The 25,430-nt window shown below is 41.2% G+C and overlaps 1 protein-coding gene and 1 long non-coding RNA gene across 2 annotated transcripts in view; one reads left to right on the plus strand and one right to left on the minus strand.

Annotated features, from left to right (window-relative positions):
* LOC309702113 overlaps positions 1-25,430 on the plus strand; it is a 226,520-nt gene that overhangs the window by 74,762 nt on the left and 126,328 nt on the right. The gene's annotated exons all lie outside the window — the stretch shown is intronic.
* On the minus strand, positions 11,045-20,920 carry LOC309702084 (up-regulator of cell proliferation-like). The gene is made up of 2 exons (XM_082526491.1): positions 20,876-20,920; positions 11,045-14,938 (listed from the first exon to the last, which is right to left on the minus strand). Exon 2 carries the CDS (start codon positions 14,778-14,780, stop codon positions 11,244-11,246), a length of 3,537 nt encoding a protein of 1,178 aa, XP_082382617.1. The 5' UTR covers positions 14,781-14,938; positions 20,876-20,920; the 3' UTR covers positions 11,045-11,243.

Consider the following 25,430-nt stretch of genomic DNA (forward strand, 5'->3'; position numbering starts at 1 on the left):
CAGCTGCTGTTATTGTGTATATATTTATTTATATTTAGATTTCTTCATACATTCTTATATAGTTCTATATTGTGTATTGTGTATTTTGTTGTACAGTTATTTTATTTTCAACTTTAATTTATATATTTTATCTTATTCTTCCCAGTTAAATTTACCCTTCATTCTAATTTGTGTTGTACAGTTATTTCATTTTTAACCTTAATTTATATTTTATTCCTTCCTAGTTAAATTTACCCTTTTTAATTTTTCATATTTATTTCCTATCTTATTCATAGCCTTTTCCTTTTTTGTTCTCTTTAGGTCACGAGCAGTTGTCCAAGCATTTCACTACATATCGTACTGTGTATGACTGTGTACGTGACAAATAAAATTTGAATTTTGAATTTGAATTTGAATTTGAAACCCAGTGGTGGAATGTAAATCAACGCATTTATTGTAGTCTAACTTATAATGAGGTGCTGATATAACATATATTACATTTTATTACACATTAAAACATTGTATCAGGCTCTTATATTGTTCTGTTCTTACTTTTAATTCAGTAAATCTTTTGAAAACACAATTTTTAAAAAACTCATCAGTGTTTCTGCTTTTCTTTTCTTTTCTTTTCATTCCAATTACAATTATTACACTCTTAGAAATGATAATAATAATAATAATAATATTTCCACTGTGGGATTTCCACCCACCAGCAGAAGTAACACTTCTCCATTCTGCTAATAAATATCACAGTACCTGGCACTTGTTTTGAAATTCTGGGGCTCATAACTTTTTGAATAATTATTGTTTTGGTTTTATTCATCGTGTCCTTTGGACCTTTAGGTTGTCAGTATTTTTTATATATTATGTTACTCTCCAGTGGCTCTTGTTATTTAGCTTATTAGTCAAGTCTTGCATTTTATGTTTTTGCCTACAAACTAGATTTGCCAGCCTGTTGGTGTGGCAAATCTAGTATATAGGGTCGGAGAACTGGTGTGACTTGTTGCCATCATGGAAGTGGCAAGCCCTGCTGCCATTGTGCCAATGATCTATAAAAGCCCCCAGAGTGCAGTTGTGGTGTGGCGCTCCTCCGTGACACACCCCCATTTTGGAATTTGGTTTAGGTTCTTGCGCCTAGTGATGGCAAACAGAGGTTTCATGAAGCTCTGAACCTCTTTGAACCACTGTGTCAAAAACTGGTTCATTAACCTTCATTAATTACACTCATGGGTGACATCTGCAGGCAACAGTGGTTAATGTACAGCCAACTGAAGCCTTGCACCTATATTGTGATGCACCTATATTATAAAATAATTGCGAGAATTACATGAATGTCCTGGCAGTCTGACTTCATGTTACACATCTTTATTGTTTTTATCTCATATTAAAAAAATCTGCCTCACTAATTCCATTTATAGAATAACTATAAAAAATAAAACACTGTGAAACATTGTTGATTGTTCATTATATACTCTAAAGGGAAGATAATTTTTACATAAGGCAATGAGGAAGTTGCAATGTGTTTATATGGAAATTGATATTGTCAGTTTAATTATCATTTTAATCTCACATTTATTTATTTCCCACATAATATGGTATTTATTAACAGTCAGTAAAAAAGTCACCCCATGAATGATAGAGACCTTTAAGTATATTATATTTGAAAGAACACTTAGTGTCACAGGATTATTCCATTACTAAATGGAATAATGCTGTAAAGAATGTTATTAATGCAGTTATAATGATGCAGATTATATGGCACCAATAAAATAATTTCTGTATCTCCACACAGGGTTTTTCAAAGTTCAGTTCTGTTAGTTTCCACATGCCAGTTGTTGTGTGCTAAAAACAATGGCCACCAGGCCAAAGCAATGGTTTTGACTCGATCAGTGTTAACCCCGCCCCCTGGGTTTGATGGGTGAGGTTGATAAAAATTTTTCATGGTGAGACCTGAAGGAGTCAACTGTACCAAAATGAATTAATTAAATACACCATTAAATAATTAGTTAAATGTGTTAATAATTAATTAATTAAATGTGTCAAAAACATTTTTAATTAATTATTTCCAATTTTAATTAATTATTTCCAATTTTAATTAATTATTGCCACACTTAATTAATTATTTAATGGTGTATTTAATTAATTCATTATGGCAGTCCTGGCATTCCATACTAAAAGACTGGCTATCTGTAAAAAGTAATGGTTTTGACTTGATCACCGTTAACCCTGCACGCTGACTTTGATGGGTTAGATTGAAATAAAATCCAATTCATGAACACAGCAGCTGGGCCAGGAGTGCCAATGTGAATTAATTAAATACATCATTAAATTATTGATTAAATGTTTCAATAGTTTATTAAAATTGGAAATAAATCAATAATTAATTAAATGTATTGTGGAGGTTTGTAAGCACAACACGAGAGATCCCAGTATTTCACTCCAACTTTAATCTCGGCTTATCACAACTAAACACTCAAGGCACCAAAACCTAACCCTCTCACTTCCCCTCACACTGGAGACACCTGGTGGTCCACCACAGTATAAAAAATTAAATGTATCATTAATTAATTACAAATGGAATTAAATACAATTGATAGGTTTGTAGCTTAACCCTATGCACTGGAACGTTGAAGACAATGTAATTACACAGCAAAGCAAGACACGAGTAGGCAAAGTTCTTCATGTTTCTCGTGCACGGGAGAGAACCGGACAAGCGCCGTTCCTTCGCTTGACCCCAGTTGCTCTCGTGCGCTCCCCCGTAACACTGCTCTTTTATGGAGGTTACATGAATATACATAGGTTCATTAACATATGACGTCTACATACACACAAAGAGTACCTTGCCTGTGGTTTTGTAAGTGTGTGTGTGTGTGGGGTCAGAGTGTGACCCCATAAATGACTTCCCTAAACCTGCTGGTCTGGAAGTCCAGCAGTTCATCTAAACAAAAGGCACTTAGACTAAAACAGATATAGATACATTTATCCTACCATAAAACAATAAGACAAGGTACGACCTCTCCCATGCTCCCAGAGCACTCTGGAATGCACACAATGTCTCTGCAGACTACTAAGCATCAAACCTCTATCAATCTACAACTAATTATAAAACTCTAAGCATATATAAGTAGATATTTCTAAGCATAAATGATAATCAACAATACAAATCCAACAACAATAATTAAACATTTTAAATTAAATGAATGACCATTAAATAATAACATATTTGTTTAACTGATTATTCCAATTTGTATAATTAATTACACATTTAATCATTTAATGATTAATAATTAATTCATTTTGGCACTCAAGGCCCCGGACGCACCTGCACAGCATCCGCAATCACGCCCCGCCGAATTAAATATTGTACTGGGTCCTGTGGTTGTGGTTGTTGTGGTAATGTTGAGCGGGCAGCGGGAGAGCTGCAGCTCTGTGTGCGTTGTAAACAGCAACCGGCTAAGTATTAATAAACAGTATCAAAATGCCACTGGGTCTGCCGTGTATGTTTACATCTTACTTTACTGACCTTTGCCTTTTCTTTTCTTTTGTTTAAAAATTTTAGGATGCATGGCTCAGCCCTTGCAGAACTCATAGGCCAGCAACTGGATTTCTGTCTAGTAGGGCTGCCACGATTAATCGACTAGTCACGATTACGTCGACTATCAAAATCGTCGACGACTGATTTAATAGTCGACGCGTCGTTTGAAGCTTTGTAAGATCCCAAAAGACGCAGGAATAAGTAGTAGGATTTAAGAGTGTAATAACGGACTGAAACAGAAGATGGCAGCACTGCATGTACAAGGATGCCAGCTGCCGTTAAACCCCGAAGAAGAAGAAGAAGAAGAAGAAGAAGAAGAAGTAGCTTTGTCCCAGAATTCATAGCGCAGCCCAGCTCAGTTTCCAACAATGGCGGCAGCTAGTTAGTTTTAATATTACTCTTATTATTCTTTCTAGGTCACAAAATAAAAGTTTAACATATTTTCAGGCGAGAATGTAGCTGTGTAAACCTCAAATATCTGCTCAGTTTATCAAGACACCACATATTTTCAAAAGCGCTCCGACGTTTTCGGAGACGTCTGTTACCCACTAGCTCGATAGCTAGCCGGGGGCCATGAGAGCACCGGACTCCCGGCAGATCGTTTTCAAACCCACCGCCAGACTCAGGTTAAACATATATAAGTCACTTAGATAACTTAAAAATTTTATTGTTTGGCTTTTTTCAGTATTTTATTTGTTCCTGAGTAAATCGGCTGAGTTTATTAAACTCCACCGAAACAATCTGCACATTTAATTAAAATTCAATAAACTATCATCTTGTCTTTATTTTTAGTTAGCACAGATCTTAAACACTTAAAGCTGTAAGCTAATGATAGTTATATAAGAGCAGATGCTGCTGGTGCAATAAGCTGTACTTTTACGTTCAATGGATGATGATCTGATTAGTCGACTAATCGCAAAAATAATCGGTGACTAGTCGACTATCAAAATAATCGTTTGTGGCAGCCCTACTGTCTAGCAGTCTAAGGTCTGTTGATGGCTGCTTCAAAGTTGTTGTTGTTTGTTTTTTTTAATGCAAGTTACCCATGCACCCAGGTTTGGGAATTCCTTCACACTGTCATCTATCCCAAGAATAGATGAATCCCAGGACATGAACCAAATATGACCAGTGTTGGGTAAGTTACTTTAAAATAGTAACTTAGTTACATTACTAGTTACTTCTCTCAAAAGTAACTCAGTTACTTCAAGTTACTCGTTACTTTCAAAGTAACTAGTTACTAGGGAAAGTAACTTTGGTTTTACTCAGAATTCTCTTGTTAATGTGTTGCTTCCATAACTTTGCCAGTCTTCTAGCTTGCTTACTTGCCACAAGTGCACTGTGCCACCTACCAATAGAAAGGAAAAGATAATGTGCATATTTCCACGAGAGAAATCCCACGCCTGGACCGTCATTGACTGCTGCCATGATTCTAGCCTACGTCACAGCGTCATGTGCGCCTTTTACATCCAACACAAAAACTGCAGTCGTGGTGCTTTCGATTGTACTCAGAACTCGGAAATTCTGCCTTCTGAATAGGAAGATGTAGGTAACACCAGACTGCACATGAGCTGCATACAGAGCTGGACTGGGACAGAAAATTGGCCCGGGCATTTTGACTAGAGACCACCATTATAGGAAAAATCATAAACCCTTTGAATGAAAACAAACACTGTTGTGACAGTGATGCACACTGTTCTGATGGTATATATGCATTAATCTATCAATCGTTTGTTGTAAGATTCAGATAATTATTTATTAAAAGCCAGACATTTTAAATGAGAATAAGAAAGAAAAGTATTTCTTTGTCCCCCCCTTTCCCTGTTAATGCCCTACCTGGCCCCCTGGCAACACTTTGCTAGATCCGCCCCTGCACAGTTACCAGCTGTCAGCTACCTAAAAAAGGATCCTGGGGTTATTTGTCTCTCAGAAACAGTTCATAACTTCCCTTCAACTCATTCATGTCACCTAAAAGGTAAACCTGTTTCTCCATCACCTGTTCAGCTCTGATGATCCAGTAAGGACATCTCCTGGTTTCATCTTCATGTTTCCCTCTCACCAGATAACCAAACCATATCATGACCAGCAGCTTTTTTGCAGCTGTGGCTCCAGCATCGAGTGATGGGAGAAGAGAGCCGGAGATCGACAGACGGATTGGGGCTGCGGCTGCAGTAATGCGGACGCTGCACCGGTCCGTCGTGGTGAAGAGGGAGCTGAGTGTAAAAGCGAAGCTCTCAATTTACCGGTCGATCTACGTCCCTACCCTCACCTATGGCCACGAGCTGTGGGTAGTGACCGAAAGAACGAGATCGCGGATACAAGCGGCAGAAATGAGCTTCCTCCGAAGGGTGGCTGGCCTCTCCCTTAGAGATAGGGTGAGAAGTTCGGCCATCCGGGAGGGGCTCAGAGTAGAGCAGCTGCTGCTCCACATCGAAAGGAGCCAGCTGAGGTGGTTCGGGCATCTGACAAGGATGCCCCCTGGGCGCCTCCTGGGTGAGGTGTTCCAGGCATGTCCCACCGGGAGGAGGCCCCGGGGCAGACCCAGGACACGCTGGAGAGATTATATCTCTCGGCTGGCCTGGGAACGCCTTGGTGTTCCCCCGGATAAGCTGGAGGAGGTGGCTGGGGAGAGGGAGGTCTGGGCCTCTTTGCTTAGGCTGCTGCCCCCGCGACCCGGCCCCGGATAAAGCGGATGAAGATGGATGGATGGATGGATGGCTCCAGCAAACATCAGCTGATACTAGAAATTAATATTAAATAAATTCTAACAACAGCTGATCAAGCTTAAACGTGCTGCTGTTGTTTAGCGCGACATCCGCTGGTTTCCTCTTTTGGCGCAAAGTGGGCGATAAACAAACAAGAGAGCCGATCAGCTGATCACTGATCAGTTTTCATGATTGAAGTAGAAACGGGAGAGGGAGGGGGGAGAATGAAAGAAGAAGAGGCAGCTGTGCAGCGTAAAGACACAGAATAACTCCAGCTTTGTGCCTTTTTCATTGTAGCTGAATTAGGGGACAAACTGTTCCTTTTCACCTCAATAAGAAACGCGTAATATTTTCTCTGAATACAAGACTGGACGGTTGGCAACTCTAATAACTTATGAACAAAATAAAGTGCAACATCATCAGAATCAGAATCAGAATCAGAAAGGGTTTATTGCCAAATGTTGAGCAGGTTTACAACATTAGGAAATTGCTGCGGTGCTTCAGTGCAAACATACTTTCATAAATTACGCTAAAATAGACATTAAAATAAAAATAAGAATAAGAATTAAAAGTGCTAAGTAGATAGATATGTACATGAGTGCAGGTGGTGATCAGTGCCAAACATTGAATGATGCAGTGAACACAGCGTAGGGTCATGTGTTAGTGGTGGGAACAGTCTTATGGTTATTGTTCATGTGTTCAACAGCAGAGGGGAAGAAACTGTTCTTATGGCGAGAGGTTCTGGTGCGAATGGACCGGAGCCTCCTGCCTGAGGGGAGCAGGTCAAACAGACTGTGTCCAGGGTGAGAAGGGTCAGCTGAGATCCGAGCTGCACGCCCCAGTGTCCTGGAGGTGTACAGGTCCTGCAGAGATGGGAGTCTGCAGCCAATCACCTTCTCAGCAGAGCGCACAACACGCTGCAGTCTCTGTTTGTCCCTGATAGTGGCTCCAGCGTACCATTAACTTCATAGCACCCACCCAGCTGTATAGAAACTCCCTCATGCTAGCTAGCACGCAGTACGGAAAAAGTCAGCACAACGAAAATAAACTGCACCTAAACTTGGTTTATATCTGACCCAGAGAGACTGCAGGTCATAACTTCTTACCTGAAGTTCAGTTCACACTCGGACCGGCGGCCGCTTCGGGTCTCTCCTCTTGCCTCCCTTTTCCTTCATCCACCTGCTGGCTTCCACCACTTGCTAATGTTACTGCATCTGTGGAAGCTCCGCGACAGCCACCACACGAAGTAACGAGTAACGACCCTATCTAAATCCCAGTAACGACTAACGCGTTCCTGATTTTGGCATAATAACTAGTTACCGTGCTCGTTACCACAATAATAACGTAGTTACTGTAACGCATTACTTAATAACGCGTTATTCCCAACACTGACTATGACAAATCAAGTGAGAGCTCATTTAGCTATGATGGAAGCGTAAAATGTTGCTCATAAAGGTGCATGAAATTATCTGAGAAGGAGATTCCCTCTTGCCACTTTTCTAAGTCTTGCCAAGTGTTGATGTATGTTAAGCAGAGGTAATCTGATTACTTTTTTCAAGTAACGAGTAAAGTAAGGGATTACTATTGCAAAATCGGTAATTAGATTACCGTTACTTTCCCGTAGGAACGCTGCGTTACTGCGTTACTAAAACCGTGATTTTTTTGCGAGAATGTCTCATGACAGTGATGTAAGCAAGTGCGCCGTTGGTGACAACAGCTGTGTCCAGATCAACAATGGATCATATATCGATTGTGGGAGCGAGTATGAGCGTGCAGCGTTTAAAGCGTGGAAATACTGACCTTATTTTGAGTTTGATTCCATAAAAAGTGACAAAAACATTAGCGTCCGTTGTGCGTGGGAAGAAAACTTTTTACAGCGAAAAAAAACCCCCTAAACTTTCAAGCAAGCACCGAGTGCGCAACGACGTAATGGGAAACTCACAGAGAAACTCGCGGATTCGTCAACTGACCGCAGCACACCTGCACCAGGGTAAACCTCCGCCTACCCCCAGTCCTGCTTTACAGGTGAAAATAGAGCAAAACGACCACTGAGTCTTTGACTTTATTTATTTTCTGCTGTGTTTTACTTGCATCTATTTGAAAGAGTGAGTGTAAACACAAAAAATATTTTATTTTATGTGCTGGAATGTGCAGAAAATAAGTTTAAATATTAAACTAAGTTCTTCAAGTCAGAGAATGGTGCATATAATTTAATATTTATTTGATGCATAAAGTTAAAGGATTAAAACTGATAAAACAAGTTAAAAAAAAGAGACTTTTCCATTTGATTACATTTTGTATGATGGATTATGTAGAAAAAGTAGAATTGGGCTGAAAGATCTATCGCTTTATCACCTCTTCAGGTTGTAAATCGTGTTTTTAAAAAGTAACTAAGTAACTAAGTAATTAATTACTTTTGAAAATAAGTAATCAGTAAAGTAACGGGATTACTTTTTGGGGGGAGTAATCAGTAATTAGTTACTGATTACTTTTTTCAAGTAACTTGACCAACACTGATGTTAAGTACTGAAAAAATCATAAATTCTTCAGTTTTTTAAAGTTAAGAGTTTTTACATGTAATTTGTTCTAAAACAGAGCTGACTTTACATAGCATGTCTTCATGTGTATTAACATGTGCTGTAACCAAAGACTGATTTGAAGTAATCGATATAATAAATTATATATATTTTTTGGTACATTTTTTTTTTACTTGCATTTTACTTTCATTGATATATTTTGTATGAAGTTTGCTGTATGTTCTATGTATCATATGGCAATAAACGTATTTTTGAGAAAATCTGTTTTGAATCTAGTTTTTATATGCTGAATTTTATAGTAAGTAGAAATCTTAACCTAAATGCTAAAGGTAATATAACACTAGTGATAGGTTTTGAGTTTCGACCCAATTTTATTAACCTCAAGTTGGTTATTGGTCAATTTAACCCAATTTTTGGATAGTTATCCTAACCCAGAGTGCTGGGTCAAACCAGTAACCCAACCCTGTTAAGTTGAAACAACAACAATATTTGACCCAGCATTGGGTTACAAATTGGGTTATTTTTAACCGTGCAATATTTAGGGTGTATCAGTCAGAAGTCAGCTGTGTACCAACCTGACTTCTGCACAACACAACTGATGATCTCATCTCAAGGAGGCAAGAAATTTCACAAATGAATCCTGATAAGGCACATCTATGAAGTGAAAAACCATTTCAGGTGAATACATCATGAAACTTATTGAGAGAAGGCCAAGGGTTTGCAGCGATATCAAGAAATTAAAGGGTGGCTACTTTCAGGAATCTAAACTATAAAACATGTGTAGAGTCCATTTTTTCAATTTTTCATTGAGTCCTGCATTTGACTCCACATCTTGCCTACCACACAGCAAATCCGTGACAGTGTGTCCAAACTTTTGACTGTGTTGACATAAAGTGTACTATATATAGCAACTGTCAAAGAATTTCATCACCTTGGATGAATGTAGCATGTTAATTTTGTGTAGCTTTACAACAAAGGCATTGTTATTAAGAAAATAGGGAAAAGGTCATGTGTTCAAAAAACATACATATCAAAAATTAAGGTAGAGTTTCAGTCATATCAACAATCACAAGAGAGAGAGACAGTAATGAATGAAAAGAGACATTAAATTATCTGTGTGAAAATCAGTCTTTAAAAACATTTGTGCACAGATGGAAATTTTATTTGATATCAGATAACTCACACACTCCCTGAGTGTGTTTCTTGTTGATTTGTTGTCTTACTCATGCAACACGACATACAGACTGAATGGTTTTTGTAAAACATAAATCTAAATATTGATCATAAACAAGAGCAACTTATTAAAGTTCTTACATGACATCTACTTAATTAAAAGAAAAACAGAAATAGTAATTTAATAAACATGTTATACTTTAACACATTTATTTAAAGAATCAAAGTCTCAGGTGAAGGTGAACACAAACTGCAGTGGTTTTCTTGTCTTATTATAAAGTATAATGCTTGAACATATATGTCCACTAATAATACATTTAGTTTTGTCTAGTATTATATTTGGATATTTTATTTTTTTCCTTCAACAAGAAAATTAGTTGAAATTCCAGCAATATCATCGAATGTAAAAAGACTCTTTGAGACTTTTTTCTGCCTGACCTTTTGTGATTTGTTTCCAGGGTGTTGGAATATCAGCAGGTTTTGCATTCAATTCTTTGGCAAAATTATTGTTGTACTTTGCTATCACATATTTCCAGTAGTCTGATGCCTCAAGGCTCACATCTGGAGGGATTTTCCAGTCTGGGTAAATTTCCTTGTAATACTTATAAGGGTGATATTTATGGTTTGTAGCACTGCAACGAAACTGCTGGTCACTGATCACAAGAGAAGAGCATATGTCAGTGACAAGTTTTTGTGTATTTGGCCAACTAAAACCTCCCAGACTTTGCAGAATGGACACTGTTTGCCACAACCAACCAGTCTGTTGAAAAGCTCATTCTGGGGCTGTACATGGAGATACTGTAGTTTCATTTCGGTATTTACATTTTTAAACTTCATTCTCAGATCTTGTGCCATCTCATTCACAGACACTGTGAGCCAGTGAGCAAACTGCTCTTTGTCAGCATTGTTCAGGATCATGAAAGCACCAAGAGCATCCTGGGAAATGACCAGTTTATCACCAAGTTCTTTACAAATATCTTCAACAAATGTTTTCAAGTCATCACTCTTTCCTGTTTTTGCCTTGTGGATTGCATCATATAAGCTTCTGATACAGGACTGAAGATGTCGGTCCTCAAACTCAGATATTGTTGACACAGTTGAAAAGCGCTCCACTATTTTGTTGTGTATCCATGTCTTGACATATTTCTCATATGAGCAAATATAGCTCACATAGTTTTTAAAATCATCCTTTGAAAGGAGATCCAATAGAACTGAATACTGGAAGGACATTCGTGTGCTGAACTGCTCACATGTCAGCATTTCATGAATGATATCAGCTCCCAGGGATCGACTGATAAAATCTTCAACAGCAGGCTTCTAACATTTGTTGGTGAATTCTTCTGCCTTCTTCTGACACTGGTCTTGTTCATGGAACACATCAATGAAATCATCACGAAACCTTTCCTTGTTTTTCATCAGACATCTGTAGGGATCATTTGCTTGGATGAAATCTTCGTGCATTTTCTGAAACTCTATGGCTGCAAATCCACAGATGTGCTGTTTGAGAGAAACTTCAAACTCAATGTCTGTCCTAACATCTTGATTGTTTTGTAGTTTCTCATCAATGATGTGTAGGATCTCCTGGATATAAGTATCAGAGTAGTTGTTTTTCCTTTTCACTCTTTCTCTCACAAACTGAGTGCAATCATTGATGATGCTGTCAGCCAGTTCTTGTACAGCCATAGTGTGATCATGAATGATGAACCACTTGCTGAGATTATGTTTAATTTTGTTGTAGGATCCTTTAGCTGTAAATTTGAAAGACTCTTTTCCACAATCGTCCAGACATTGTTGACTTAATAATTCACGTGCATGACTCCCCCTGTGTGAAAGATTGATTCTCAGGTAGTGAGATACGCTGGTGAAGACATTTGTGATCTTTTGTTCAGAAAAAGAAAGCTTCTTTAGAGTTTCACTCCACATCTTCTCAAACTCTTTGTCCAGCTCTTTATCACTCATCTGGACTTTTTTCATTCTGCATTTATCTATCAAAGCGCAAACTGCATTTTCAATCTCCTTTTGATGGTTCTCTTTAATTTTATCAATTTCTGCCATCCCCTGTCTGATTTCTGCTGCTGCTGCGAGCTGATTACAAACACTCGTTTCCATTTCACGCCGAAGGCTCTTTGCACTGTTTGCGAATTCCTCTTTGTATCCTTCAACCAGATACACATGCCCCTCTGATTGCTTGAAATACTGTGTCAGATTTTCTTGAAGTTTTGTCTCCCATGTGGACAGCACTGTGGAGGCTTCACTTTTCAAAGATGTGACAAATTCTCTCATGTCAGAAGATTCAGATTCTGCTGCAACTGTTCCAAAATTGGAAATTTTAGTTTCTGCTTTTGTTACCCAGGTGTACATTTCTTTTTTGAATTCCCACTCCCATTTGTTAAATTCTGTGCAGAGTCTCATGTATGCATCAGCTACTAGACTGTTTCTGAAGCTGAAGATGAAGTTTTCATGCTTTACTGCAGTCCACAGACTTGTCACCCACTCTTTAAAATCCGTCATATCATTAGCAGATGACTCACAGTTTCTCAGCAGTTGGATGATGTGTTTCTTGAGCTCATATACAGCCTCACTGTAGCCTGCATTGACTGGTGCCATTGGTGGGTTTCCATTCCAGAGTCCAGGAATGTACCAGTTCCCAGTGTCTGGACTGTACTCCATCACATCAGTGAAGCTCTTGTTCTCCTCTTTCTTTTCCATTTTGGCTGCTGCCTGGGTCATCTCATTTAACTGTTCCAGGAGCAGTTTCCTGTCTCGCGAGTTCTTCTCATGGGCTGAAACATCGGACACATTCTGGTGAACAAATTGACATCTTGGCTTTTTGCCCACCTCCTTCATCCTGAGAAAAGCATGCACAACTATTTGTAGGATGTCCTTCATTTCAGTTGAATTCTCCATTGCAATATTGACAATGGCGACATCACTCAGCCCTATAACAAGTGTTGCAAGCTCCTTGTCGTGCTCATAGCTGTTGTCCAGTTGTGCAAGTTCTGGTGACTTTAAGCCCTCAGTGTCAATGATCAGCATGAAGTCACAGTTTAGGACTTTTTTCATGTCTTCATTGATTTTGATGAGCGACATAAAAGCACCTCGAGTACATCGACCACTGCTGACTGCAAACTGCACTCCAAACATGGTGTTAAGGAGAGTGGACTTTCCTGTGCTCTGAACTCCAAGAACTGTGACTACCAGGATCTTTCTGTTTGGAGAAACCAAGTCACTGAGCTGAGAGAGAACATCACTCACCCATCTGAGAGGGATGTTGGATGCATCTCCATCTACAAGCTCAAGGGGAAATCCATCAAGCAACAACTCTGCACACAGTTTGGGCAGATGCTGCAGCTGTTGACGTGCTGGATCTGTTTGTGGAAGGGACAGTGAAGCTTCATAGATCTGACCCATTTCACGGAAGAAGTGTTCAGTCCCCAGTGAGCTGTTGGAAATTTGTCTGTCAATTTCCTTGATCTCCTCTTTGTTCTCAGGGTTCTTGCATTTTTCTTTATATTTCTCCCGAAGTTCAGACAGTTTTATACGAGACATGTTATCGAGGTTCATTCGCATCAATTTCAGGAAATAAAACCTCTCTGTTCCTGGGCTTGATATTGCATTGATGAAACATGTCATAGCTGTCGACATGTCATAAGAGTTCTGCCTTTTCCTCAGTTGTCCTTTATTTTTCTGAAGTTGGCTTTTGTAATCTTCAATATTTTTAGAGCCAACTTTTCGAAGTCGACATTCTTCCTTCTCTAAGCAGGTCAGTTCTTTCCATATTTCACCTTGCCGTGGAAGCTGATCTTCTTTGAATATATGGATGTCTTGAATTTCTGCAGTGATGACATCTGCATTTGTCTTCGCAGTCTGACACTCTGGAGAGTCTTCATCAACCAGGATCCCCAGTTCATGGGCAATGTCTGCCATCTGCTCTATTGACATCTTAATTTTTGAGTTCTTAACCACATCTCTGACCATTTCCCTCAAACTTTTGACAAAGTCTGCATCATTTATTGTTTTTGTCTTAATGATGATGTTATTGTTGGTCAAGCCCAACTTGAGTACTACTTTTTTCAAAGCATCTGTACTGTTGTGCTTGCTCACATTATTACCCACTAAGAAGATCTGTGCCTTGTGGTGTTGGTTAGTAAGTAGACTGCAGTCAGAGTCCAAATGGTCAAAGAACACAAAAACTGCTGCAGATGTCTGACACAGAAAGGAGTATTGTGTTTCGAATGAAGCAATGTCGCCACGAAGGTTAGCTACAGCCACTGGCTGACTGAAAATATCAATGTTTGCTTTTCCACCAGGAAGATACCAAGTAATTTCAGTCAGTCCGTTGGATATTCTTCTTGGACTGTCACCACACTCCATGTTGCGATGAACAAAGGTGTCATGGTACTGCTGAGAATTGCTCAGAAGCTTATTGAGAATCTCTGACTTGGACAAAGAGCACTCACCCAGTCTGACAAAAGAGATCATTGGAAGTTCAGAGAGAACGATTCTGTCTTCAATGAAGCCCTTGGACTCTGACAGAGACTGAGGTCTGTACTTTTTAACAATGTCTCTCATGGCCCACAGCATGAGTGTGCACTGATTGGTGTCACAATTGGGAAGCAGCAAAGGCACAGAAAACTGACATGTGGACATTTTTACTGCCATTTCCTGCTGCACAAGACCATCAGAACACAGAAAAAGAGCAGTGATTATATCAAGGGGGTTTATCATGCCACCTGTTTTTGGGCTTTTAAACAGATTTTCAATACTGAACTCTTGACTCCCTGATACACCATCACTGTCTGACTTACACACTGTGGTATATGTCACATTCCTCGCTGTCACATTAACCATCATCAGTTTCTTCAGAAAATACCAAGGAAGGTCGGATTTACAGTTGGCAACTTCATCAGTGATGGTCTTCTCATCAATCTCAAGTATTTTTCTGAGTGTTAGCTTCTTTCTGTAGTACTGCTCCAACCCAAGATCATCCAATAACTTTTCCAGATTAGTCTCTGTGGATAAAAACATGGTTTCAACATACCTTATTATGCTAAAATATCTTACTATAAAAATCCAAGATCATCAGTCCAAAAGCACTGATCAACCATCATACAAAAAGAAAAACTTTATCCACCCTATAGTCTAATTTCTTTAGAAAAAATGAAACCAACAGTGTTCTTCAACATCATGACTAATATTGTTTCTCCAACAACATAATTTACACCAACCTTCTTGAATATGGACTGCAATAAACTTTGGAAATTTTTCTTTAAAAAATGTATGTACTCAGTAAAAATGAAACCTCACAGATAGTCCCATTAGTTATGTGCCATTCAACACCTGTTGAAAAATTCAAATCCTGATCCATCATGTTCAATAGGCCCACTTCAAAATTTTCTTTATCACCAAAATCGAAATATCAAAAAAGGTTCTTGCGAAACAATTAAATAATATTTTTGAGAAGCATAATGTTCTTGATAATTTTCAGTGTAGTTTCAGATAGCTGCATTTCCCTAAAACAGCTCTCCTTGAAGTCTTCAATAACCTTTGGATGGCTGCAGATAAGGATCATTAATCAATCCTTCTTTTATCTTGTCAGGGTTTCTGGGTCGTTGACCCAGTATTCTTAGTTCATGTTCACTGTTTATATTCTGTCTGCTTCACCTCCTGTTTTATTGTGTTAGCTTTGGTCCATGTGCATTATGTTCCGTCCTCTTCCCGTTTATCATTAGTTCATTATGTTCAGCTGTGTACTCACCAGGTTCTAATCTCTCATCACTCAGCCTGTGTATTTATGTCCCTCAGTTCAACCAGTCCAATGTCGTGTCATTGATGTTATTGTGATGTTGATGTTCATGTCGTCCCTCCGTCTGTATGTTCAGTTAGTCAGCCAGCCAGTCTTCCAGTCTTTCAGCCAGTCAGTCACTCACTCCATCGTTCCTGCTTTGTTTATTCACCCTCCAATAAATCCTCTTCACTTCTGCACCGTGAGTCCAGCGTTTGGGTCATCTCTTCCACGCCTCCACACACAACCGCTGACAGAATGACACGACCCGTGCCAAGAAGACACGCTATTGACCCAGCGGACTCGGACCTTTACGAGCGGCAGGACGCAGCGCTCTCCATTTGGGCGGAGAAGCTCAGGTGGAAACAGCGGCTCTTCTCAGAGAGGGAGCACGTCTTTGAGGGGACTCGTCTGGCTCTGGGCGGGCCTCGGAGACGCCGCGGTCCTCCACCTGCTGCCTCACCTGCATCGGAGCGTTCGCCGTGGAGAGTGGGCGTCGCAGGCCAAGCTTCGGCCGCTCGCTCTCCCGCTGCTCCGCTCCTCGCTCGCCCGCCAGCCGTTTTACTCACCGGACCTTCAACCTCGCCATGGCACAGCGGCTCCGCCTACCACCTCGGCTCAATGGAGGCTCCCGTGCCAGAGGCTCGGCTGTGTACCCCACCCACTGCCTCTTCCCGGAGAAAGCGGCGCACACGTCGCCATAACAAGGACTATTTTCAGCCACTCCCGATGGTGAGCTCCAGTGACTGTTTTTCGCACTCACCATCTGATTACTCACTTGAAACGCACCATAGACCCACTTCTGATTCATGGGGAGTCTCCCTCCTAGACGAGGACGTGGACTGGGAAGAGTTTTTCTGCTCTTCTTCAAAGACTGTAAATAGTGGTGGCAGAAAAACCCGAACATTCTCCAATAAACCTGCCAGTAACACACACGCCATCACTATTTCCACACCCATTGTTCAGCCATTTCCCACCAGCATGGGGGCCCAGTCCACTATGCATAGCCAAGAAAACAGTCCTCATGAACTGGAAAAATAAAAATAATCTTAATTCTAACCAATATAGAAATTATCTATTAGATTACATTAGTCTTGATACAGCCTCTGCCACCACATCAGATCAATTGCTCTGGGCTCCTTTGATCAGCTCCATCACCTAGTGGGGGTGGGGGGGTCATAGTTTGGTCCCGCCTTCACTGTTGTGATTGGTGTGGGGGTAGGGACAGGCTTAGGGCGTCGGGGGGTTCCCCGGAGGCATCTTCCTTGGGGGGCTCAACCCGGGGTAGCGGTCATGTCCGGTTAGGGGCTCTGTTGGCTCTCAGGTGACTGTTTCCTCGCGGCTGCGTGCAGCGGGGCTAGGGGAGGGTCTGTGCTGACGGACGTGGGTTACTGACCTGGTAGCCTGGCTGCCCCTGGGTGGGTTCGGGATGGGCGTGAGGTTCTGGGGGCGCTCCGTCTCTGGGCTGGGACCCGGACCGGGCCTCGGGGGCTTGGGTCCTGGTTGGTGTGTTGCCAGGGTTGTGGGCGGGTGGGTGCATGGGGGCCCAGCCCTGGAGCAGGGTGCCGCCGGTGCGTCGAGCCACCTGGGGGGCTCTTCAACTGGTGGGGGAGATTGTCACATCTTGCAGGAGCTTTCCTCTCCTCAGGAGCTCCCTCTGCAGGAGGGGGAGATACAGGAGAGGTGGAGGAAGATCTCAGCCTGGGTGTTTATTGTCTTATGTAGTCTGGAAGATGAGTGGATGGTGGGGTGGGTGCAGTTTTCTCTGTGGTGGGGTTGGGTGGACTGTCCCGGGCTCTGTGGGGCCGGGTGGCGCTGCTGCACTGGGCCCGGTCTGGATGGGCCTGGGCCCCCTTTCCCTGGCGGGTCGCGGAGTATGGGGGTGCCTACTGGGGTCAGCGGGGGAGCTGGCCCCAGGGAGGGGTCACTTGCCCCTCCCTTCCTTCCCTCCCCATCTCCAGCTGCCTCCCTCTTCCCGCTCCACCACAACCACCCACACATGCAGGGCCTTGGAGTAGGGGTATGTCACCAGGGTGCAGAGGAGGCTACCCCCCCCCCCCCCCCCCCCTCTGTCCCCTTCTGGCTGCCTCTGCCTCAATTTTATCCCACAACTTAGACATTCACATTACTCACACTCTCATTACACATACATATAGGATCTTGGGGGTGGGCACGATACACGGAGTCCAAAGTACCATCAGGGTGTACACCCCACCCCTGGCATCGTTGCCCACCTCTCAATTTTAAATACACGTAGACATTGAGGGCTAGCAGGAGGGACCATGCGCTTACCTGCTGCTCTCTGGCAGGTAGCTCCAAGCCCTCCTGGGTTTTAAATGCACCTTAGAACACACATGCATCAACACTACAGTGAGCGGGTGGAGGGAGGTTTGGAGTCTTCTATCACCCCCATTCTCTGCGACCTGCTGGAGCGGGGGGGCTAGGACTAGGAGGAGGAGTTGGCCGTCCGACTGCGGTCTGGAGTGTGGAGCCTTCCTGCTGCTGCAGAGTCGGGGCGGTCTGCCTCCCCCCACCGCAGGGAAAAGGGAAACACCACCTGGGTCTGGGTGCAGTCCCCCCCTCCAGGGGCGGGGGCACCTAGACCCGGTTTGTAGAGTACGCTTGGGGAGTGTGATCGTGTGTACAACGTCTCTTTATGTTTGTCTCCACGTTGGTTGAGTGTGGAGTAAGTGCATATGAGAGCATGAGGGTGGGAATGGATGTTTGTATCTGTGTGTGCCTGTATGTCTGTGTCTATGAAGCGCCTTGAGGCGACTTTTGTTGTGATTTGGCGCTATATAAATAAAATTGAATTGAATTGAATTGAATTATATGTCAGGTTGGGTGTCAGGCGCCACCTCTCTGGGGACATCTCAGGCCCTCCAAGGTTTGGAGGCCTATCTCCCCCTACCACCACTTCCCCTGCCAGTGGCGGACCCCCTCAGACATCGGTGCGTTGGTGGTTCTTTGTGTCCGGGGATGGGCGTCCAGGTACACACCGGCTCACTCCTTGGCGGCCGCTTATCGGGGCCTGGAGCCTGGGGCTCGCTCGGGCCACTTCGGAGGTGGGGTGCCCCCGGCCTCTCGGCCTGGGGCTCGGTCACTCAGGCGCGGCTGGCTGCCGGCGGAGCTCACGGGCGCGTCACTGCAACTCCCCCTGGCTTATGCTCCGCGGCTGCTGAGTGAGCCCTCATCTGGGACTCTCCTCAGCTCTTTCCGGGACAGTGGCGCAGCTGCCCCTCTGTTGGTCTTCCTTGGTCTCTTGTGTTCTGGGGGCCTCTGGATGTCTGGAGTTTTGATCTCCTCCACACCTGCTTCACGCCCTGGAGGACGGGGCTGTGCCCCCCCCCCACACACCCTCTAGCAGATTATTACATGAAGGAACCTTTTAAAAAACAAAAAACAAACGCGTCCATGCTCACAGGTGTACACACGGGTGATCACACCCACAAACTACACCCTTTTTGGCTCCTACCTCAAAGCACACTGTGTTCTGTTGATCTTATGTGCTGCACAATAATGTTTAATATTTAGTATTTACTGTCATATTCCCATATATCATTGTGATGTTGTTTATTCTATTACTCTTGTTCTCTTCTGCTTGCTTTCTTTTTTCTTTCTCAGCAGGTGATCCAGATGATTGATATATGCATTTTTTTTTCTCTGCCCGTTCTGTTGGTTTTTGTCTTTTGCCCTTCTCCCCCGTCCCTCTTCTCAGCTGTTTCTCTTCCCCTCTTTCTTTCTCCCCTTCTTTCCCCCAGTCAAGTCTGTCCCGTATTCAGTAAGTGAAAATAAAATAAACAATAAAAGGTGAATCAAATGGACCATTACGGCAAGGCTGGGATGGTCAGTTTGGTAAAGTAAATCCGTTGGGCATCTTTCTTTGCCTTTAGACAACAATTCTGATGGCAAAAGAGCCAAACGGGACAGGCCCAAAAAAAACACAAAAAACAACAAAAAAAAGAAGATCAATCCCTGTCTGCGTACAGACTGGTCTTCCCACGCGTGTATTCATTAAAATCAATTGTTTGACCAAGATCTTCTGGACCATGGTCGTTTGTACTCTCCTTCCTCAATATGTGAACCTTAACAAGTTCTAGGGTCAAATGGTGGAGAGTCCTAGATTTAAGCCCTGTGGGAGTAACCCACCGAGAGGGACAATGGACCCCGTAATGATTCTCTACCTAACCACATGAGCCAAGGTGTGAAGACGGGTGTAGGTCACAATCAGCAAAGGTTTTGGGTGAGCTCATTGTCAAACCTAGCCCCACCCTATCATGTGATTTCCTGAGGTCAGATTGCCCAGGATGTGAGTGGGTGTTTAGGCGTCTGGGAAGGGAACTCAACACTAGATTATAGATGGCAGACAGTTGGTGCCGTAAACCACCCCCTCTGTTCAAAGATGGTCGTTCACAATGGACATAGATGGCTTCTTTCAAACCATCTGTCTTCTCTGTCAAAATGCTGAACATTGGCATCCTTGAAAGAGTGACCATTGTCCTTTAGATGCAGGTGGACTGCTGAGTCTTGTCCGGTGAAGGTGGCTCTTTTATGTTGTGCCATGCGTTTATGAAGTGGTTGTTTGGTCTCTCCAATGTAGAGGTCTGGGCATTCCTCGCTACACGGTACAGCATACACTACATTGTTAAATTTGCGTTTAGGAGTTTTGTCTTTGGGATGAACCAGTTTTAGTCTGAGTGTGTTGCTGGATCTGAAGTAAACTGGGATGTCGTGCTTGGAGAAGACTCTCCTGAATTTCTCTGATACACTGGCTACATAGGGGAGGACAATGTTGTTGCGTTTGTCTTTCTGATCCTCCCTAGCTGGTGTCTGATCTTCTTTTCTGTGCATCTTTGCTGACTTGATGAAAGCCCAATTAGGATAACCATGGATGGTTTCTGAAAGGCAACTGCTTTTAGAAACCATTTGATTCTTTCAATTGAGCAAATGGTTCAGGAGTTAGAGATGTTTAAAAAAAACTATTACAAAACCCCTTTCTGTCGCCAGTGACAGGTCAGGTATTAAAGGGTTACGATAATGTTTTTTTTTATTTTTATGTCCTCATGAACTGAGGTCTCCACCTAAAAGGTAGGGGCCACTTTGTGATGTGCACTTATCTGAAAACTATTTATTATTTTTATAACAATACCTATCTTTTACTTACCACAACTTGTCACAATGTAGCTCTTCCATTCACCTGCAGGTGTGTCCAAATACTGAGACACTAACTTAGTGCTGACATTATACAATATTGTTGTCACATGACAAGAAGGAACTGTGGGGATAATAATAATAGGGATATTATTAGCAATGATTTTACTTACAGAAAAAACTTACACTGTATGATTCTGCTTTGGCAAAGAAAAAGTAAATAAGACTTTCACCTCCTGTAATCTGTTGACAGGTAGAACATGGTGCTGATGGAGGGTCCTTTACTTCTTCACAGTATAGCTCAAAAAATCTATCTTCATTATTGATTGCCTTTTGACAAATTATTTCAAACAATAAAAAACAAACAAACAACAACAATAAAAGATAAAAGTTAAGTCAGCTCAATAATTTATTTTACAAAGACACAATTTTTGTGGATTTACCTCTGTGTATATTTATAGTGAATTTTAAATCAAACAATCAACTATTGCAGTAACTGTTTGGGAATAACAGACATTTGTTAAACGTTTTTTATACACACTCTGCCATTTTCAGAAGGTAATAAATAATTGGACAAACTAACTTAACACAGCATGGGAATGTGCCCAAAAGACTAAAGAGGACAACAAAAGTGAATGTTGGTGGAATTATTTACATACCGTATTTTCCGCACTATAAGGTGCACTTAAAATCCTTTTAAAAATTTTCTCAAAACTCGGCAGTGCGACTTTTAATCTGGTGCACCTTATCTATGAATTCTGGCAGTGTTTACTGACCTCGAACCAATTTTATGTCGTACACGGCGCTCAAAAATCTGTAAAAAAGTGTTTTAGTAGGACTTTTCTTAGTTACGAACCTGCATTGCTTGATGGATTGTCTGAGTGTTATGGCTACCGTAATCAGGAGCCTCGCGGCTCATAGTAATCTGTGTCCAAAACGCCGTCTGCGTCAGGTCCTAAACGAACACTGTTTAAATTCTTTCATCTTTAATAAAATGATCAGTGTTGCTGCTTTACCAGGTGTAACAATTAAGTTTAACATCCAGACATCCATGAAAACAGAATTTATTACATTTAACAGAGTTAGAAGTTAGCAGAAAGTTAGCTTGCTAGTTTCGCTAGTTACCTAAACATGATATATCATGTTCTGACTGAGAGATTTCTGGGCAAAAATAAAAAGTACAGCTTTGCTATAAATGAAGACAGAAAACTACACAGCAGTAACGTTTGTAGGGTTACTGAAGTTGGGCTAGATGGTATGTAATGCTGTGCTAGTGATCGCTAGCGACACAGCTATGTTAGTATACCAAAGCATAACACAGTGAACCTGGAGAATGAACGCCAACTTTTGGGATTATATGGTCAGATCATGCCTGTGTGTTTTCGTGTCAGTTTTTCATGTTCAGTACCATTACTCAGTTTCATCTTTTGTTTTATGCAATAAAGCTTAGGTTTGAGTTACAGTTCAGTGTCTGAGTCCTGCGCTTCGATCCTCCTCTCCGCCTGCCCGCACACAGAGCCCTGACACATATACTGTTGTTCCAGTGTTTATAGAGCAGGTACCAGAGAATTCAACATTAATGAATCAATGGTATGGAAGTAGAGGAAGCAAGCAAGAGGCCTTTTTTTTTTATGCGCTCTATAATCCAGTGTGCCTTATGTATGAAAACAGAACTTTTTGTCAATAGTGCACCATATAATCCCATGCGCCTTATCGTCCGAAAAATATGGTAGTGAACCATAACATCTAACCAAGCCCAGAAAACTCTTGAGGAGATAAATGTGTCATTATGAAAGACTAAAATCAAGGGACACCTTCATGTACGGAAATAAAGAGTTTAAAGCAATCTTTATATATATAGAATTATGTTAATTTGGACAAATATTTTTCACCCTCTGAAAATGGGAGACTGTATATAAAAATGTTTGTAATTCCTAAACAGTTGATTAAAAAAAACAACTTGAATTAAATTTCAAATTAAACTTCAATCCCATATTGCTTGTTTGATTTTAATCCACTGTGGTGTTCTAAATATGCAAAACTACAAAACTTGTCTGTGTCTAACAGATTATGGTGCTAACTTTGTAGTACATAAACAGTATTTCTGCTTCATTTGTTTTACCTCCATCGTTGTTACAGACTGTCAGCCAACTCTTGTTCCAGATTATTTAGGTAGGCAGCTTCTTTCTGTTACATTAATCATAGGTAAGTATTTAGCTTTTTCTGTCCCAAATATTATTTTGTCACATTTTTAAAAATGCGCACCAGCTATATGCCTTTCTCCTTCATCAATTGGGCAATTTAGACTGACATCACAACACCGGTCATGAGTTTTAGGCTCCTGTACAGCCCAGAGCCCCAAAGCTTGTGAGCCCACACATCTGCACACGTTAAATAAATGCAAAAAAGAAAATGAAAATACAAGTTAAAAAACAAAATACTAAATGAAAATGAAAATTCTATTTTCTTCTCTCTCTTTAAAAAAAAAAAAAAAAGACTTGTCATTGCTGGATGTCATCATTTGCAGTTTAATCTCCTAGCACTGTCCTGCAGATGCTGGAGAGTCTCAATGTATTTTTTTTTATTTATTTGTTGGCTCAGTAGTTTTGAGGTTTTCTTAATATGCACATAAAAGTACATCACTGATAAAAGAAAAGTTTAAAAAATTACCTACCTTTATAAAGGAGATATGCCCATAGCAAAAATGTTATGCTAAAGTCCTGGGGGTGGGGGGAGGGGGGTTCTACTTCTGTAGTATTTGAAGTAAAATTGTTCTCTCACTACTGCAGATAAATCTCTTTCTTAAGTCCCTGTGGGAATGCAGTCCAGGTGCACTCTGATCAGCCCTTTTAAACTGTTGGATGAACACTTTCAGTTTTACTTTAGGTGGTTTCTTGTAAAAGATTTTCACAGTAAACTTCCTGAGATGATTTAGTGCAAATTTTCTGCTGTGTTGCAGGTTAAAGACATGAAACACAGAAATGGATACAGTTTGTTTTTTTAATATAAAATATCTTTGTCGCGGTCTGTGGAGACAGGCCGTGCGGTGGTGTGTGCGGTCATGTCTTCCCCTCTGTCACTCTTCACTGTACCCCATTGAATGAAGGCAGGAAAGGGTGATTAGGCAGGAGAACTTTGAGATAAAATGGGGCCTAATTATTCAAGACCTTGTACACGAGGAGAAGGATTTTGAATATGATATTGGATTCAACGGGGAGTCAATCAAGAGAAGCCAATAAAGGAGAAACATGTTCTTTCTCTCTCAAGTCACCTTCAGTATTCTTGTTATGGCATTTTTTGATTAACTGAAGGATTTTCAGACAGTTTTTAGATCAGCCTGACGATAATTAATTTCAATAGTCCATCCTTGTGAGGCTCGAGTATATAAACTATGAAGGGAAGATTAAACAATGTAAGTTATACTGTATGCTGCAGTTTTCAATAGTTATCTGCTGTACAATGTACCAAACAACTTTTGCTTCTGTTGCATCCAGTACTTTATTAGACCACAGTTACACAACAACCTTCTGAGAACCAGCCTATTCATTTATGTTCTATTTGATGGACATTTGTTTTTGGTCTATATCTTTTAACTTATTTCAGCTACTCTAATACCTCCTGTCGAAGTCAAAAGAAGATATCCTGGCCTTTTCAAAGACAGACATGTTTGGGTGGCCTCTTTTAACTACTAATAGGCAAGACATCACAAAAAATGTAACTGAAAAATACTTGTTTCCTCAGTTCCCAGGAGGATATGTCACTCAATAACTGTCCTCACTAACTTACATCTGGTAACAAGATTCAATCAACCTACACTACTTACATGTGTTTTTAACCTTCAAAAAGCTTTTTAGACACAGCTGGTGTTCTAGAAACAGCCATCAAGTAGCTCTGACTTTTGATTTTGAGCTAAAGACAGGGTAACTTTGTCATCCAGGAAATGTAAACAGCAAGATAGCAGTTAAGACAACACCTAAAAACAAATTCTTCCCCCTTTCGTATTTTTCAGTTCCTACATCCTTGATTCCTTTGCTCTAATTTCCTCAATCACTTCATTACAACTCAGTCCAGAGAAGTGTGCACACAAAGTGAGAAACACATGCACGGCGAGGAGCTACGACAACAGGCATTTAACAAAATGAGACATTCATGAAATGAGACAAATGTCAGATAAATATAGCATGTGACACAGCTCTGCATTGTTTTGTGTTTTATGATCTCAGATGTCGGCTGTGACTTAAAAATGAGGTCTCTCATTGGCTGGCATAAGGCTGTTTTGTTTTTATGTACATGTCCCTTACAAGTTCTGTGACCAAGATGATGCCTGTGTTTGGCTGTGCCTCTGTCACTGTCAGAAGGTCATGCTTTAGTTAACTTGTGCATATGTGTGTATGACATTCTTTCTATAAATACAGTAGCTGGAAAAGTTTTGAATTAGGTTACCTTACATCCACCAAGGTCTTCACATGTCCAATTAATGAGTTCATGGTGGAAAATTGACATAAAAACATGAGACTGAAGCGTCACATGTTGTACGACTATGTTCATTTTTATGTGCACCACGGATT

The sequence above is a fragment of the Aulonocara stuartgranti genome (genome assembly GCF_965226115.1).
Source record: "Aulonocara stuartgranti genome assembly, chromosome: 3".
In the NCBI taxonomy this organism is placed as follows: domain Eukaryota; kingdom Metazoa; phylum Chordata; class Actinopteri; order Cichliformes; family Cichlidae; genus Aulonocara; species Aulonocara stuartgranti.

Excerpts from the sequence above, each read along its gene's own strand:
- LOC309702084 (XM_082526491.1), bottom strand. The coding sequence starts at position 14,780 with ATGATGGTTAATGTGACAGCGAGGAATGTGACATATACCACAGTGTGT.